Source organism: Echinops telfairi, unplaced genomic scaffold, assembly GCF_000313985.2.
Source record: "Echinops telfairi isolate 266 unplaced genomic scaffold, ASM31398v2 ScPeMD7_21;HRSCAF=78, whole genome shotgun sequence".
In the NCBI taxonomy this organism is placed as follows: domain Eukaryota; kingdom Metazoa; phylum Chordata; class Mammalia; order Afrosoricida; family Tenrecidae; genus Echinops; species Echinops telfairi.
This window is the reverse complement of record NW_022103918.1, coordinates 8926440-8944861: the sequence shown is the minus strand read 5'-3', so window position 1 is coordinate 8944861 and position 18422 is coordinate 8926440. Positions and strand designations below refer to the sequence as shown.

Sequence of the window (18422 nt, the reverse complement as noted above, 5' to 3'; positions counted from 1 at the left end):
ATCAGTAGTTTGCAGGCAAATTCCTCATGTAGTGTAAACTTTTTGAATTCATTACTCCTGCCTCTTTCAGAAATTAATTTTAAGATATTTTTAGGACTAAATCTTCAGAACAACTGGAATGGTTATATGTCTAACACTTTTATTTATTTTGTTATTTAAAATGTTTGTTTTCGCCCGTCTTACTCAGAAGGTTGCAAAATAGTATTTTTACTTATTCTTAAATATTTACCACTCCATAAAGTTTATAGCTTTTCTCCTCTTTTTGTATTTTAATAAAATCACCCTGGGCTTTTAGGAATGTTTTCTAATTTAAAAATTACTGAAAACTGAAATTAGTCCCTTCACATTTTGAATTTACTTACTTAAATTATTATATTAAAGAAACAATTAAAAATTTAAAAATTATTGGTGTTTTTATAAGGAGTATTTTTATTTGACAATTTCATCACAATTGTCACATTTTAGAGTTGTTTATTTTAGATCTATCATATTTAATAATCTTTATTTGTGTTTAGAAAAGAAACTTATAAAATGACCTTAGAATATTTTAAAACTCTGAAGCCAGTAACACTTTTAAAATTGAAGATATATTAAATGCTTATATATTTAAATTCTGTTTTTATTAATATTGAATATAAAGGAAATAATTTATTAATATTTCTTTGAAAAGAATAGCTCTATTTTTATATATTACACACTTAGGAATAACATCTGAAATATTTTGCTCTGTTAATAATGGACGCTTTGGAGTATGGCACCTTACCTATATATAAAACCAGAAAACTGAACCATTTAAATGATCTTACAGTTTCCCTTTAGCCTCCAAATAGAGTATGAGACCCTGGACTTAAAATTCATAACAATCAACGACAAAATGACTTAGAACAGCATTCGAAGAATAGATCTTAACACATATTTTCAAGGCTTATCTACTCTTTCATTTGTAATTATTTTATTTTTCTCTACTGCAGATGTATTTCTGTGATCCCCCCCCCCCCCCCGTGTTTTAATTCACTCAAACCTCCAAGCCTAAAGAAGATTGCCAGAGTAATGAAGGAAAACTTTTTTTCCTTAACTTTCTATAGCAGTTAGTCAATTGTATTATTGGTGGAAACTTTTTGCATATCCAAGTATATGAATTTCTAATTTTTAAAAATTTATTTGTATTTGCATGTATTTCTACCTGTATAAGCTGCCTCTAAATAAGTGAATTTATTTTACTTGGGATTTTTCACTGCAGGGTAGTATAATTATAATTTTTAGTCCCTTTGCTTTATCATGAGTCTATAAAATATCTTTGAGAAACAGTCCTTTTTCTTGTAGAGATTAAAATGTCCAAATTAGTGTGGTTCTAAGATTTCTAAAGCTGTCATGCGGCATATATTTTATTCTATGCCTTATTTATACCTATATGCAAAAATAATCTCAAGTAAGTTAGTTATGTGATTTATTACAAGTCAACTGACAGTCAAAAGTAGAGCCAACACAGCTTAGTCTGGAAAATTTGTATTTTTTATAGTTAAAGTTGTGACCTCTTTTTGTGAATAGGTCTCATTTTAAATTCTATTTACTGATTTACATCTGTAAATTTTAAGTTTTTGACATTCTATGAGACTTAATTTTCCTTTTTCCCCCATAAATACTCAACTAATAGGAATAGAATTTAAAGTACTAGTTTTCAACATTTTAATTGATACCTGAACTCCAGATAGCTTAACTCTTTAAATGAGTTACATACTCATTTACATGTATGTAATCTTACGTACATGTCGTGTTTGTGATCCAGGGGTTATTTAATGCTCAGTGTTTTCAAATCCTGTACATGAGAACAGTGCTGAGCTCAGGTCTGACTAGTAAAATTTTTAGAGGAAAAGGAATAGTATTAAAATACAAATCTAAAATTGAGCAGAAGGAAATTAGTTTCATTAATTTAAGATTAATAAAGGCATGTTAAAACATCTCTCTAAAGCTGAACAGGAAGAAATTAGTTTTTCATTTATGAAGATTAATAAAGGCAGTTGTCTACCTAATGTATAGTATGTTTCTATTCAATTTAAATACCCATAAGTAAGATCTTTTAATTAACAACATTTGAAGCGCTATATACTGTCACTTCAGATAAATGATTATATTTGAGATATCCAGGTTAACAAGTTTCTGGCTTTAGAAATTTGTAACTGTGTCACATGTTAACCTTGTGTTATGGGGAAAAATACAGGTAATTTAAATATTTTAAAGAAATCAGTGAGATGCAACTAATATGACATAAAATCCTAAGCTAAATGATTTAAAATTGCTTAGTGAATACGTTTATAAAGGCTCTATTCTATGTTTTAACATAAGCTTTCTTATTTTATATTATGTTGGATAGAATGGTTTTACCTAGTGACTTTTCATATGCTAGTGTAATTTGTATATACATGTGAAAGTTTATTTTTGTTATGTTTTACTTCACCATTGCTTTCCTTATTCAGCATTTTCTGACCATCTTCTGAATCTGCATCTTTTCTCTGCTACTTTCCTCCACAGCATCTTACTCACAGGGTCCTAGGAGTTACCTGTGCCCCACCTACCCCCCTTTCTCTTGTGGTTCCTTTCATCTTAAAAAGTCCTGTCTTCTCCTCTCGGAATCTAGCCTTACCCCTCCTCACTGTAGTCCTGTCAGCCCCGTGCTGAGGAAAAGTGTTTCTTTCAGTGAAGAGCTGTTCCTGGCTGCTTCTGGTAGGACCAAATTACATCAGCTTCTTAACGCCTGTATTTTAAGTCACCTTTGAAAATCAATCATCTAGGTTATGCTTTAAAAAATGCTGGGGTATTTTACACAGGATACATTTCTAAGATTTTCCTTACTGGCAGACAGTTAACCAGTTAGGACATATTGAGGATGACTTGTCTAATTATGAATAGTCTGCTCAGATTATTTTGTTAATTTACGAAAATTATGTGTACAGATAACTAGCTAATTTCAGTAACACTTGGGTTAGCATTTCTGTTTTAGATACTTTACCGTCTTTCCCTTCACACCAACTCCATTCACATTGAATCTGTACCATCATGTTGCCAAACCATATAGTTATATTAGGAAATTAATCTGTTTGAATCAGTTTAAGTCTCATTTTGATGATATTCTCTCCTTATTTTTTTTTCTGACCATTGCCTATATTATCAAGGTATTCTGCTAAATGTTCTGATATTTAATTTATCGTTAGAATTTATATTTTATTTTGTGGCTTTCAAATGCTTCATATAAAGATCGTAGTTTCATTTCTATGCTTAGTATTGTATAATCTCTTAAAAATCATGGTTTATAAGAGAAAAAGAAAATTCTATTTCTTTCTAAAGGACATATAATGGGATTATACACATACTAACCTTTGTTTCCTTATCCGAGAACAGCTAAAAATATAAAACTAATTCTTTTTCAATCTTTGTAATGAATCTGACATTATGTAACTTTAGTTTTGAGAAGTGTGAAATGGAACCAATAAATATAGTCTCTAAAGCCCCGGCTTCTCACCTGTTGTCTCCTTTCTATAATCCTTTGACCATAGTTGGTCTAGTGGTACTATCAAAAGAATAAAATTAGATAGAGGAAATTAAAAATTAAGCTTTAAAAAATACATCGAAGAGATTGGGAAATACAATTCTTTCATCCATAACTGTACATTTGTGATGTGTCTATTACATGTTTTTGATTTTTAGTTCTTGAATACTTTTATTTTTACATGGAAACATATAAATAGTAATACTGTTGTGTCATGATACTATATTTAGAAATGGGAAAATAGGTTTGACTTTTAAAATTGCCCCAAGATTCATGTTCTTTAGGGAATTTTGGAATATTATAAATGACTACCACTAATGCTTTTCCCATCTGAACTTATTTTTAGATAAAGATTTATTCTTTCTCTTCCTTCAATGTCTAAAAAGTATTTAGTATTTAAAAAATAGTTATTATAATGGTCTTGATTATTTTCTAATAGTAGACTAACTTTAAAAAATTAAACACATACCCAAATTGATTGCCTTAATATAGTTTTTCTTTTAATTAAAGTTATTGCAAGTCTAAAACAACCTTTGGTCAGTTGAACATCTTGCTTCTAAAGAAAACATACCGGAGTAGCACAGGTTTTAGTTGCCAACCGAAAAGCTTTAAATGTTTGCATCATTTTAATATGCATTATATATTTAAAGATGATTACAACTAAATTTTTCTGTTCCTATAGTTGTCGTTTCTTTGGTTGTTATTTATCTACTGATGTTCTGTAGGAATGGGAAGTGGGAGTGCTGGAAAAGAAGGGGGGCCCTTTAAAGGTCTTTTAAGACAACAGACTCAGTCAGCGTTGGAACAAAGGGTAAGATTTACTTGACACACTTTCATCTTTCCCTATATTATCTTCCTCCCAAATGTGCTTATAGAACTTCTTTTCTTAAACAGTTTTTAGTCTTCTCTAACTTTGCATTTTTCCCTCAAACCATTTCAATGCATTTTCGAAGTATATAAGTATTTACAGTGTAAGCATAATTTAAAGTTACTCTTGATAACGGAATATTCAGCAACATTTTTTGTTTTAGCCTCTAGCAATTTTTTTGTTAGAAGTATTGTACTTAGAAATATCCTTTGGATGTTGAAATAATTTTTATCTTATTAAAGTTGCAATATAGAAAGGGAAATAGGCCCCTTTTAAGGAGAAATTATTTCAGTTATATTTTATTATGTTAAAGGTAATTTTTTAGTATATTATAACATGTATTTATTTGCTAAGATTGTTTTTAATTAGTCTCTTAGGAATGAGAAATGCTCAGAATTGAGGTTTTTGCAGATTAACACAAATCATGTTATTCAGTATGCTAAGATATGTATTTATTAGTATATGTTTAACTGTATTTGCTGAGTGGGAAAATGAATAGTTGGAGTTTTGGGATGATTTTTCTCTTTTTATTTTTATTTTGTATAAACTTCATTGCTAAGGGAGGATCACCTCATAGGTTCTGTAGAAGGCGGGTATGTTTCTGAACATGTTGAGAGCTTATTCCTTGTATTGAGAGCTTCTTTTAGTTTTAATATTGATCATTTAAGCTTAAGCTTTTAACAAACGTGGCTGGCTTTTTTATGTTTTGTCCTCATGATGCGCACAGTTGGATGTTCTTTTAATTTAGTAGCACTCATGAGGCTCATGACCTTTTTTCGATTTACCTAATTCATGCATGGTTTTATATGTCATGTAAGTTGTTTTAGTTCTGTAGTTTTTGTTATGTCTGATTTGGAAGCTGTAAGCATTTACAGAGTTTCACCGGAACATATTGCATTTTACACTCGCATTTTGAAAACAAGAAAAAGTGAAAACCCCATTATAGCAATTAATCTATAAAATGGATATATTTTATAAAACAGATTTATTTCTTTTTGAGAGGTTGGCTCTTGAGATCCATACGTGCACTTGCCTTTTAGACCGGGATGGAGAGAGTAAAGTTGAACTGAGCCGGATGTTGAGACATTAACTGTACACAGGAATTTGATTTACCTTATCAAGCAGCTGTTAACTTTCAGCTATCACACCTGGCTGCAGGTGTGCCAATAACAAGAAAGCATCTCATCACAAAACACCTAAACAGCCACATCAGCCACTGAAACCAAATATAGAAAAACCCAAAGGCCTGGAGAAGAAAGGGGGTCAGAGTGAAGGTGTGTGCATCCACTTAATTTTTTTCAGGTCAGAGTGCGCCTATCTCCACCCCTCCTCCTTTTACGTGCTCCACTGGCTCTTTTTCTTTGCCAGTCTTTCTCCTGAAGATTGTGATTTTTTTATAGCCCAATTACTGTTTTAGAGTTCTCACCAACAGAAGAACTTGGGTTGTCATGGAGTTTGGTATAATGAGATTGTGCTTACATCTGGAGCTTGTGACTTTACTATCTGTACCAAGAACTTTTGAGAATCACAATAAATAAAGGGGGAATAAAAAGATAACTGAAGATTATTTTGGATTTAGTTTGGATAAAGTTTATGCTTTCAAATTTTCCTCTAAACACCCTTTAAATTTTGGGTACATTAACATATAGGAAATATATTGTTAGATACTTTTCATGAAACTGACACCACAGCTGTGGAAAACTAGTTTATACTTAACACTTTTGTCCAAACTGTACTAGCAGCATATCTATGCTGTCTAACCTCATAGTAGCAGTTACTTGGGATTATGGAACTGCTTTTCCTGGGTACATGAAAAATATAAAATGTATAATTATTTTTTTAAATGCTTTCTTTTTCACTTGCCATTAGTATGGCTTTTGCTTGGGGAAACATTTGAAACTCAGATGTATGAACATTTATCCGTATATGTGTTTAGATATATGCTTTGACTTAATCATCATCTTTAACATTGGGTGTCATCATTGCTATATATACAACTTTATATAGAGAGATATATTTTAATTTTCATTTTTATCTCTTGTAAAACTATTCTGAATGAATTATGTAGGGCTTGGGCTTACTTTTTTTCTTGAGAAAAGGGAAACTATTCATCCAACATCTTTTATTTAATGAGTTAGACAAGTAGGATTTATTAAAAAATAATGTTATTTCTTTCAGAAAAGCATTAAAATATAAGTTGAGTAATGTGTAGTATAATAGATGAGAAACAGGTAAAATCTTTATTTCAATGAAAGGTGTACGTGCGAACTATTTGACATGAAACAAATTATTTTAAATATAATGCAGGTTCTTTTGGCAGAGTATGATGCTCTTAGAAATAGGGGTAATATTACACAATAAATCATAGTAAGATTCCAACATGAAGATTTATAGCTAGGAAGTTTGCTCTTGTTTAGTCTCTTGAAGTAATAAACAGAGGATTTTCTTTCTTAAGCTATTAGTATATCTTCTAATAAAAATCCTATTTATTTTTTTTAAGTACACTTCCATTGAGTTCTGCTGATTTTTTAAAAAGTATACTATTGTATTCTGATGCTTTTTCACACTGCCTACTTGTGAACACCTGCCTGTAAATTTGTTTGTTGTGTATGCATTTGGTTTAAGAGTAAACATGTAGTGTCCATCTAGGTAGCAGAGGGAAACATATTTGAATTAAGGCTCTACAGCTATGCCGTCTTTTTTGCTTACTGAAACTGACATCTAAGTATTGAAACTAGCTGATGCTTGAGGCACTCTTTAGGAAACTGCTTTCCAATGGAAGAGAACCTATACACTTACTTAGTATAGTAAAATAGACGTTTTTAACTGAGTATTTTAACAAAAAATAACAAGGAAAGCAGTTAATCAGGTTTGTTGCTCAAAGCGAGTCCAAGACTGAGGTTTTGATCTCAGCTTTCTCACCTGACATATGTAGACAATAGGATTATAGGAAAGATGATAAAATAAAGTTTTAAAATAATTTGCCTAGGGGTTGGCACATGTAAGAGCTGGCATATTGAAGAACCAGGTTGTAGTGAGTTGCTGGTGATAGTAGGCACTTAGCAATCGGTAGCTCTTCTCGGAAGATTGATTTTTACAGAATTATGACATGTTATACTACACTTGAGTGGTATCTTTCCCTGCCCTCATCTGCAAGGTCAAACCTGGCCACTTGATCCTTACACCTTTCTTAAATTCTTAAGCACTCTAACGGAATTTACTTCTAAACACATGATATGAGTATATGCATACACATACATACATATGTACATTTAGTACTTTACTTTTATGTGTTAGTGAGATATGCAGAATTATCTGCCTTCCTGCTAAATGATTCCAAGTTGTTTTGCCTGCAAGTTATGCTTTTGTGAATTTTGTGACTCCCAGGCAGCCAGTGACTGATCTTGCTGCTTTTAATGTACCTGCTTCTAGAAGTAGTCTGTCTCCCAGCTTTTATTTGCTGCATTTAATCCCTTTTGGTCCAGATAATTAGATAATGATAAATATTAGAATGAGATGTTTTCAAAATTATATATATATCATAGTATGAATATGATATATGAGACTCTTCTATATAAAGTGCATGAGCTTTAGTATTTGGAATTTTAATGGTTCTTTTGACTGTTGAGAATCCTCTTTTATTTATACTCCAGTTTGTTTGTACCAGTTATGGTCCAAATAGTTGAGGCAACTGGTAAGTGACTTAGTAAATGAGAAGTTGCATTAATCTTGTAGCTAGAAGAGTAAGAAATTAAGTTCCCCTTATCTGTAGTCCATTTGTAGACAGAGAAACCCTTCATTTGGATAGCCGCAGGAACACCTCCTTCTTCCTGTTTGCAGTTTCAGTGAAAATCCTTACTCCATTTTCCCTGTTGTCCTGATCCCTAAATGGACAGGTGTGCTGTCTTTTAGGAGAAAAAAGGCTTAGAATTAAATTTGGGAGAGCTTGTGGAATTCTGCTACCTCTCAGTGACATACCTTTCTCCCCTTTTACATTTGTTCCTTCTGCACAGGTGTTGAAGGAGCCCTTGTGGCATAGTGGATTGTGTGCTGGGTTGCTAGCAGCAAGGTCAGCAGTTTGAACCTACCAGCTGCCCTGCAGGAGAAAAATGAGGCTTTTTGGTTCCCATAAAAATTTATGGCCTCACAAACCCAAGGGTGCAGTTCTGCTCTGTCTGGTGGGTTTTTATGGGTCGGAATAGACTAAATAGCAGTGGGTGAGTGAGTGAGCCCCCACCATTGATGAGTAGGAGCGGAAGCCCTTTCGGGAGATTCTCCACCTCTCAACTTGGTATTTTCCCTTCTCTCTTATCTATATATCTGATAACCCACTTTGCCTGTTTTCTCAGTTCCCTTCCTTAGCTCTCCATTCTTTTATATCCCTTGTCCTCGGCTTAGGAGTATTACAGTAGGTTGAAATTCTCTGTGAGTGTGAGGGAAGCACACTTGAATGAGCAGCACACTAGAGGAGTAGGGATCCCCTTATCCCACTGTGAAGTTAAACCTGAGTAGGAGAGTGAGAGTAAGAGAGACTTTGGTACATGTTTCAAATTGGAATTCTGAAAAACATTTTTCCTTATTGAAAATTGATAGTGTTTGGATTCCATATCACATTGTATACGAGAAAAATGGGTTTGGAACTCTAAATATCAAAGGAAACTTTGAATTACAAAGCATGTATCGAGCATAATAGGTCGTCTTTTTGTGTCAAGGGTTAGCATATGTTAATTATGACAAGCTTTTAAGTCAGTGATTTTTTTTTAATACTTTGCCCATGGTCAGTTGTATTTCCCCCCTATTCTCTCTACTAGGAATTTCCATTTTTCACCCTGACGGCATTTCCTCCTGGATTTCTTGTGCATGTTGGGGGTGTTGTTAGTGCACGCTCGGTGAAGCTTTTGGATCGGATCCACAATCCTGGTAAGTCTCTGAAAAGTTTTTTTTAAATGCTTTGTTTACATAAATCGTGATTTGCCACTTGATTCAAAATGTTTATGGTAATCTTAATTAAAAATGATCAGGCTAAGAGAAATATAGTTTAGTTACTTTTCTATAAAAAACCAGCAAACAAATCTGGATTTGCTTCTTGACCATGCTGTCTGAGAGTCTTTAAGTAACTTTTCAGTCTGCTATTTCCTTTGATCTTGGCAGATGGGAAAGATGATCATTTTGCCATTAACTTAAGTTGCTAATTTTTTTTTATTGGCTGTAGTTCATTATAGATTACTTGAGCAAATTTATTCTAAGAAGAGGTATCTTTTTTTTAAGAGGTATCTTTTAATAAATAATTGTAAGGCAAATTGTGAAGATGTTTTTTTAAATGAAGAAGAATTTAATAAAAGAACCTAGGATTTCTGGTTTCTTGACTTCCTATGTGTATTACTTTGCTTCTACTCTAAATAAGTAAACAAATACGAATAGTTACCCATTTCTTTAAACATAATGTGAGAGTAGATAGACCTCCGAGGACCAGTAACTTTAGGTCCTTTGATTTGAAATGCTCTGGTGATTTTTCTAAATCTTAATTAGTAGAGTGAATGGTAAGAATTGTCTGTATGGATGTATTCTTGCATCTTTCATGAATTAGATGCTCAAATTTTGCTCAAGTCACTGTTTTAATGATATACCATAAACCAGTGTCATATTAATTTTCCATTTTTGCCATATATTCATGTATTTCTGAAAAATGTAAATTGGCACTTTGAATAAATAGCTTCTTCCAGAGCCTTGTATTGACAGCTTAAAAAAATACTTCGGAATTACTGGATGAAAAATATTGCTGTTGGTGATTTTGAGCATGCAGAACATTACTGTTCTATTTACTTTTAAAATTTATACCCTGTGGTATTATGCCTTTTAAATTAATAATTACAGAGAGACCAAATAGAGTTTTTCTGAAAAGGTCAACACTTAAACAGGGCAGTCAAACACTGAATGAGATTATTGCATAGCCAGTGTTTAATTTTATAACCTAAGTGGGTACAGCTTCTTCTTTTTTTTGAACTTGTTCTTTTTATTATTATTTTTTAAAATGTTTTAATCATTTTATTGGGGGCTCATACAACTCTTAACACAATCCATCCATCTATCCATTGTTTCAAGCACATTTGTACATTTGTTGCTATCATCGTTCTCAAAACATTTTCTTTCTACTTGAGCCCTTGGTATCAGCTCCTCATCTTTCCCCCTCACTCCCTTCCCCACTTTGCCTCCCTCACGGACCCTTGATAATTTATAGATTATTTTTTCATGTCCTACACTGTCCGATGTCTCCCTTCACCCACATTTCTGTTGTCCGTCCCCCAGGGAGGGGGTTATATGTAGATCATTGTGATCGGTTCTCCCTTTCTCCCCCACTTACTCTTCCCCTCTTGGTATGGCTACTCATTATTCGTCCTGAGGGGGGCATACGTCTTCTAAGCAATACACTTGTGCTTTTCTTCTCTATTTGATTCCTTCTTCTTCTTTTATTTTTTTCTGTTCTTATTTTCTGGTCAGATTAAGATCTTTTCTTCAGATTGATGGCAGTTTAATATATTGAGATTTTGAAAACTTGACTAATTCAGAAAGGGCAAGAAAATTCTAAGCTATTTGATATTAAACTATATGACCAAGGATAATTGTTGGTGCTTCTACGGGCCATTGACTCAAATATTTTGATATATGGCACCTAACAATATGATAAACCCCAAAGTAGTATCAGGAATATATTTTATTGTTGCTAATGTCTCCTGTTGTGGGGATCTTGGTAGCACAATGGTTAAACTGCCAACCAGAAGATTAGTGGCTCAAACCTACGAGTGGCACCTGAGGAGAAAAGACCCAGTGAAGGGCTCTTGAAAAGATTACAGTCTAAGAAACCCAGTGGGGCCGATCTCATTTTCTTCTTTAAGTTTGTGCAATTAGTCGGAATCTACTTGATGGCATTCACGAATATAATGCATACAATTTGATCGCCTTTTGTTGTTCCTACAGACTCTGAGTAAACTCTAGAATCTGGAAGAACAAATGGTAACTACTTAGATTTAAGTTGTGCTTTGTACTTAATCTCATTATTATTTATACACACAAAAACTCTTTTTTTTTTTTTGCTGAAAATTATTCTATTTGCCAATTACATATGTATAAGAGTGGTAAGAATTCCAGTCCAGAGAAGAAAACAGGAATCCTTATCCATAAGATGTTTTTTTGTGTTGTTTAATGCGAGCTCATACATTCTCTCCTCCCTTTACTCCTTTCCCATGATATATGTTTTTTCAATTTGTATGTAGAAATTGTATAACACTGATACATTACTTTCCAGAAGGTATGGTCATATACTTATAAATTACTTTTAATGATATATGATTTATAATTCAATTTTGTTTTATTTTTAGTTAAATGCATATCAATTATGTATTCTGTTAGTCACAATAAGGTATTATTTTGATTGAAAATAATCACATTCTTTGAGTTGTTATATCTATGTATTCTTAAAAAAAATTTTTTTTTCCTCAAGTACATTTTATCTCCAGAGCCCTTTAAATGATTATTCATGAAAAATGTTACCTTTTAAAAAAATGTTGAATGTTAAAACTAAATAAAACAAAATTCTAGCGTCTATCACAGTGATTATTAATTAATTTAGTGACACTGCTTTAGTCTGCTGAGAGAAACTAATGATAGATTAAAATGCATGTGCTAATGTTGAAAGTGCTGTTTGCACTCTCAAATGAATCTTACAGCTATTTTCTGAATGGGGAAATCTTTATTTTACAATGAGAATAGATATAAGAATCTTATTTTAAAACCACTACCATATGCTAATTCTAAAAATTATTACGTGGAAAGATTTTTTTAAAGCATTTTCTTTAAAAAAAATATTAAGCAAACAGGCATACATATGATATCAAGAGAAAGAATGGGGTGGTTTTAAACATCAAGGTAATATTCAAAGTAGATTTGAGTTACTTTTAGTTTATATAGCATGCTCCTTCTTCACTTTCTATTTCTACTTCTTATTAACTTTGCTGTGTCATTCCAGTTCCTGTCAAGTGGTGTTGTCAATTGTGTTCTTGTTTGTAGTATTTTATTTTTTAATTTTTATTCCTACTATTCTGCACCTAAAACTGATCTACTAATTTGCTGTTTTGAACTCAGCCTTTGTCGGAATTATGGGTAACACCAGACCTTACAAACTGCTAGACTGGAATAGTTTCAATTCAGGTATTTTAATGATCATTCAGTACTACATATGCTGACAAAAATTATGGCAGCTCAGTGAAGTTTTTAGAAATGTTTTCAATTAAATAGGCTTAATGTAAATTTAATTATCAGCTACAGACTGCAATATATTTGTCATAACTTTTTTTGTGTAGAAATGCAAATACAAATTTATTAACTGAAATGAAGTAATCAAATCTATAGAAATACCATAAATTATGAATGCCTTTTTTTAGATGGTTAACTTCCAGAATGACAGTTTAAAATTACATTTATTAGTTTAAGACATTTCCCCCCACATCAGATAAATGATAAAAGCATGAATTTTAAGATTAGGCCAATATTTTTAAACATATTATAGTACTAACTGACTAGTATAATCTTGGAATAAAGTCTATTTAAACTTTTTAATTAGATTTGACTCTATTACACTTAGTATTTTTTAAAATGCTATAAAAGTTGTAACTCTTCAACATTTTTATTTATAAATGTAAAAGTGGTCCAAGAGCAGGGATTTTATTTGTTTGTTTTTAAATCAACAGTTGCTTTTTGCCCAAGAATATTATATTATTTCTTTTAGGTAATTTTACATATGACTATAGTCTCTAGTTTTAAAAGGAACTTTACAGCTGGTGATCTGATTTAAAATCATAGCCAGTTAATTTTCCTTTTAATAATAAACATTCTCTCATTCATATAAATATTTAAATTTTGTATGATCTCTTTTAAAAAATTAAATAATAGGACCATTTTGCATCACTATCAGAAGATGGTATTTCAGTAGAAAATTTGCAATTCTTTTTCTGCCATAAAGAAAAAGTGTTTTACAGAACAACAAAAAATCAAGGACTCGAATTTTTAGATAATATCCCATAATCTTTTCAATATTGTCAACTTTTTTTGTTCGTAGAAGACTGTGTTGTAAGGTTGTAATTCTACTGTAAGTAGTGTACATCTGACTATGAAGTGACTCATATTCATTGTCCAGATTTGCTTAAGTTCAGTCTGATAAATAATCTGATCAGGTCTAACCTTTGCAGATTTGTAGATGGACATCAATTGTGAAGTCTTTTAGAGAAATTATGTATATTTCCTAGTCAAGTTAGTATGTTGCAACACTGGTTAGCAATAAAATTATTTTTTAATGCAAGATGTTATAATTGAATTCTAGCAGGAAACCAACAATATCCTGCAGATTAATAAAAATAAGTATGTTTTTAAACTGTGAGCAGATTGGCATTCTGTGAATATGCCAATAATTAATAATTGGCATATTATATAATTAATAAAGTATTAATTATATAGGAAAAATATTGAGAGCAGATTGATCTTTAGTAATTTGAGGAAGTGAAATCTTGTTAAGCCAAGTATGTGTAGGGTTAGATATTTGCTAATCAGATGATAGAACAGTCTCAGGAAGAGCGGAGAGGAAAATGGCACATTGTAGTGGGAACATTGTCTCATGTCAGCAGAATTAGGGAATTTGGCAGAGGAATGGAACATGGTTGAGGAAGCAGTATATCTTGCCATCATTTAAAATAAATTCATATAGTAAGTATATGAAGAAAAAAGATTATATGAAGGTTAAGATAGTAAAATAACATTCAATTTAATAGTAGTATGCTTTTGCTTGAAGTATTAGAATCTTTCTGGAAATAGTTGGTACATCTTCGGATATCAGATTGATTTTCATGTTGATAATACTGAAAAATATTATATTTAATAAATATTTAAAATATTATTTTTTAATGACTTGGGAGTATTTATCTACTCCTTTCCTATATTACCATATGAAGATAAGAATTGACCATATTAGTAAAAAATAATAAAGATGTGTTTTTATTAGTGCTAGAAATTGTTCACCCACACTGCTGTTCCTGGAGTCTCGGGTACTGTGTGTTATATGATGCTGCATCAATTGAATAGTAACCTTCCAAAAGAAGAAAAAAAAGAGCAATGCCACATTACAAGGTGAAGGGGCAGCTAAAAAGAGGAAGGCCCTGAAAGAGATGGACTGACACAGTGGCTGCACCAATGGGCTCCAGCCTAGGAACAACTGTGACGATGGCGCTGGGCCATGCAGTTTCACTCTCTTGTACTTAGAGTCTGCGGGTCATAACGGACTTGATGGTACCTAACGGAAATAACCCTATTACATATGCTTCTTATTAGACAGTCTCTAAATCAGAGACCGTAAAATGAGCAAAGATCTTTTAGAGTAGGAAAGCCTGCTGTATCACATAATAATTAATAAAATATTAAGTATTTGTGACTTACCCTCATGAATGCTGCATCCTAAAATCTCTTTGTCCTCAAAGTCTAACATAAGGCCAGACATATGGAAGCAAGATTTTTTTTAAGGTAATTATCAAATATTGAGTTCACAAACAATTATTAGAACTTAGTTTGTGCCACATACAGTGTCAGATACTAGTGAACAAAGAGAGCCCCTCTCACTTCTAGAAGCTCATATTCTGGGTGGGTGGAGATAGATAGATAGATAGATAGATAGATAGATAGATAGATAGATAGATAGATAGATAGATGGTTTACTGTGTAGTATTGTGTGATATATGATGCAGAGTTACAGAGGAAGGCATGCGAAATGTTCATTCTTGAGCTTAGTTTTGAAGAATGTGTAGCAAAATAATGTGCACAAATAGATGCATTATTTCACACAATGTATTTGGAGCTTTGTTAATACATAAAGTGTGGTTCTGAAACTTGCAGAATTTCAAAAACAAGTGCTAACTTCTACTCTTAGCTGATAGTAACATAGTTACTTACTGCTAAGTTGTTTACCACTCAAAACAGTAGTTTGCTTCCCACCTTCCACCCTTATTTCTTTTTTGTTGTGCTGCCTTAGTTTGTGTTAACTAAGTGATGGAAAATATTTTTATGGGCCAGGAAGAAAGTGAACTCAATATTTGATAATTACCTTAAAAAAAATCTTGCTTCCATATGCCTGGCTTTGTGTTAGACTTTGAGGACAAAGAGATTTTAGGATGCAGCATTTATGAGGGTAAGTCACAAATTATTGCCACAAAATCATAGAAACCTTTAGTAACATATCACAATGCGAAGCTATTGTTTCTCAAAATATCTTCCAGCTAAATCTCTCCACCTTTGAAGGTACTATTTTGTCTGTAGTTCCTCCTGTGGAGCAGCTGGTGGGTTTGAACCACCAACCTTGCAGTTAGTACAGCGCTTATTAGACAGTGCCGCCAGGGTTCCTTTTTGTTTATTATTTATTTGAGCCCTTCCTCCAAAATTTCTACATTGTTTGATTTATACCACATCAAAATGGAAGTTTTGGCATCTTCCAGGGACTTAGTCCTGTACCTTTTCAGTGTTCTCTGAGTTTGGGGAACAGAAAGAAGTCTAAATGGGCAGGATCAGGGCTGCAGGGTAAATGAGATCATATGTTCTAACACAGTTCTCTGTAGAATGGCCCTTGGTATCGTTAAAAAGAATGAGCACTTTCAATATCATGATGGAAAAAAATTTCTCTGCATAGTTTCCCTGGTCTTCTCCTTATTACTGCAGTTAGCAGTTTTCTTAAAACTTTCTCTAATACATCACTGTAATTGTCCTGTGTCCTTCAAGAAAATCTATCAAGATTACTCCATGCGAATCCCCCCATAAATGGTGGTCAGAACCTTCTGGGGTGACTTCTGTTTTGAATTTAATTGGCCCAGTAGACCGCCTCAGGAATCACTGTTTTGATTGAACCTTGCTCTGGATTGTATTGGTAAATTCAAGAACAGTCCCTGGTTACAGTTAATTCCATAAAATTGTCTTCATTATCTGGAATCTTGCTTATAAAACCGATGGAAAAATCAGCTCTTTAAGCTAGCTGATCTTTGCAATATGCTTTGGGCACACATCCAGTTGGAAGCTTGCTGAGGTCAAGATCTTAGCATAAAAAAGAAAATGTTGATCCTTAGGAGATCCCATCTTCCACAGCTATTGCAGCAATGGCAATTTTATGTTTTCTCCCAGTTTCTGGACGTCACCCACAAATTCTTCAGTCATTGAGGTTGACCGTCTTCTTGCTAATGGCTCATGTTTGAGATCTTCATGACCACCCTTAAGATGATTGATCCATCCAAAATCTTTTTTCATGTGGCACAGCATTTTCATAAACTTGTTGTAAAGATTCAGTGACTTGGGAAAATGTCCACTTTGGTTTCGGTAAAATTTTGTTATTAGTCCTGACTACAAAATCATCTTATACTGTAGCACAAAAGTTTTTTTTTTTTTGGAAGGCATTCTAGTGAGGCTAAGGTGTCAGTGAAAGAATTTGTATGCAGCGATTCATTGATCACAGAGAAATATTTAAATGCATTTCTTATTAGAATAAACCTGTTTGTGTATGAACTGGAACGGTAGTCACAGTACTTGTTTTGGACAATGGATTTATAGGCCGCAGGACTAGGGACAAGGCTTCCAGCTCACAGACTGCAGTGGTCTATGCCAGGCAGAGAGGTGTCTGACCTAGTACCTGGTGGTGATGGGAGAGCTGTAGAGCACTTCCTCTGGTCCAGCACTCTTCGTGGTTGGTTACAATAGTGAATCATTTAACCCTTAAAACACGTTTCTGAGGTAGGTAAGATAAGCAAAGTGAAACTCAGCATTTTGTCCTAGACAAAATAGTTAGAAAACGATTGATTTGCATTAGGAAACTGAGTATTCTGACTTCAGAACCCACATTTTTACTTAGAAATAGTTACAGTATGCCATTAGCAGGATTTAGTCATTAGGAGAATGAGCAGGAGTGAGTCAAGATCTTTGTAGCTTTCAGCTGGGGCCAGAGAGCAAGAGTGAGAAAAGATTATAGTTTCTCCATGTCTGTGGGTCTAAAATTCCAGCCATCGGTTTCCTTTGGAAACCGAAGTTTATTTGAAAGTTGAATTATAACAAATATCTTAAAGCTTAGATCTCATTATTTCTTAAATGACTATGATTTATTTGTGCATTTACCACAAAAGTATTTCTGAATAGCTGACGTAATTTTTAAATTAGTAGTAAGTTTAGGATAATTGAAAAGTTACTGTTTTCCCTGTAGTATGCCTGTCAGTTTACAATTTTAAAAATGAGATATTAAGTATTGTATAATGTAGTTTAATAAGTATTAGTGTAAAATAACTTCCAAGCCTAGTTAGTATTTTTATTTTTCCCCACGGCCCCAAGTCAATATTTTTAAATTTTAGTGTTTTAAATCCCAATTTAATAAAACTTGCTTAAAGCTGGATACATTTTTATTTGTTATTGAGATTTCTTTGCTTTAGACAAAGAAATTGTGGAACGTAAGATATACCCTTGGGGTTTTTCGGTCTTATATAATTTTATAGGATGAGACAGTATTTCATTGTGTTGCCATGAGTCGGAATGGACTCCAGGACCTTGAAAAGACAGGGTCAGTGAGTGCCAGGGAGTGGTCTGAAGTAGGGCATTACTCCTTCTGTTAAGCCGTCAGAAATATAATTCTTTAGAAGATTAACCTTATTTTAATAGCAACAATGAACAGCCACGATCAAGAAAGCTAATACATATAATTATTTTGAAATATTTAATTTAACCAAATAGTTAATGTGTAAAGACATATCAGCCTGCTCAGCCAAATCAACTTTTTTTCCTTTCTTATTTTAGTCTTATTTAATTTATCTTCATGGAGTGCTTGCTATGCACCAAGTACAATGCTGGGTACTGGGACATCATTGATGAGCATGGCAAACATCTTGGTCTTACACCCAATCTGGGTTATTTATTACACTGTTTTGGTGTGTGTGTGTGTGTGTGTGTGTG

The 18422-nt window shown here is 32.9% G+C and overlaps 1 protein-coding gene across 7 annotated transcripts in view; it reads left to right on the top strand.

The window, feature by feature from the left end:
• The window catches only part of C2CD5 (C2 calcium dependent domain containing 5), a 102512-nt gene that overhangs the window by 27490 nt on the left and 56600 nt on the right, over positions 1–18422 (top strand). For 2 of the 7 annotated variants that reach the window (XM_045288410.1, XM_045288411.1), the window contains exons 8-11: positions 4270–4355; positions 4973–5005; positions 9224–9332; positions 12552–12617. In XM_045288410.1, the coding sequence (XP_045144345.1) occupies positions 4270–4355; positions 4973–5005; positions 9224–9332; positions 12552–12617 (294 nt within the window). Of the gene's footprint in view, positions 1–2529; positions 2722–4269; positions 4356–4972; positions 5006–9223; positions 9333–12551; positions 12618–18422 lie in introns of all 7 variants that reach the window. The other 5 variants (XM_045288415.1, XM_045288416.1, XM_045288417.1 and 2 more) reach the window with 4 other exon arrangements.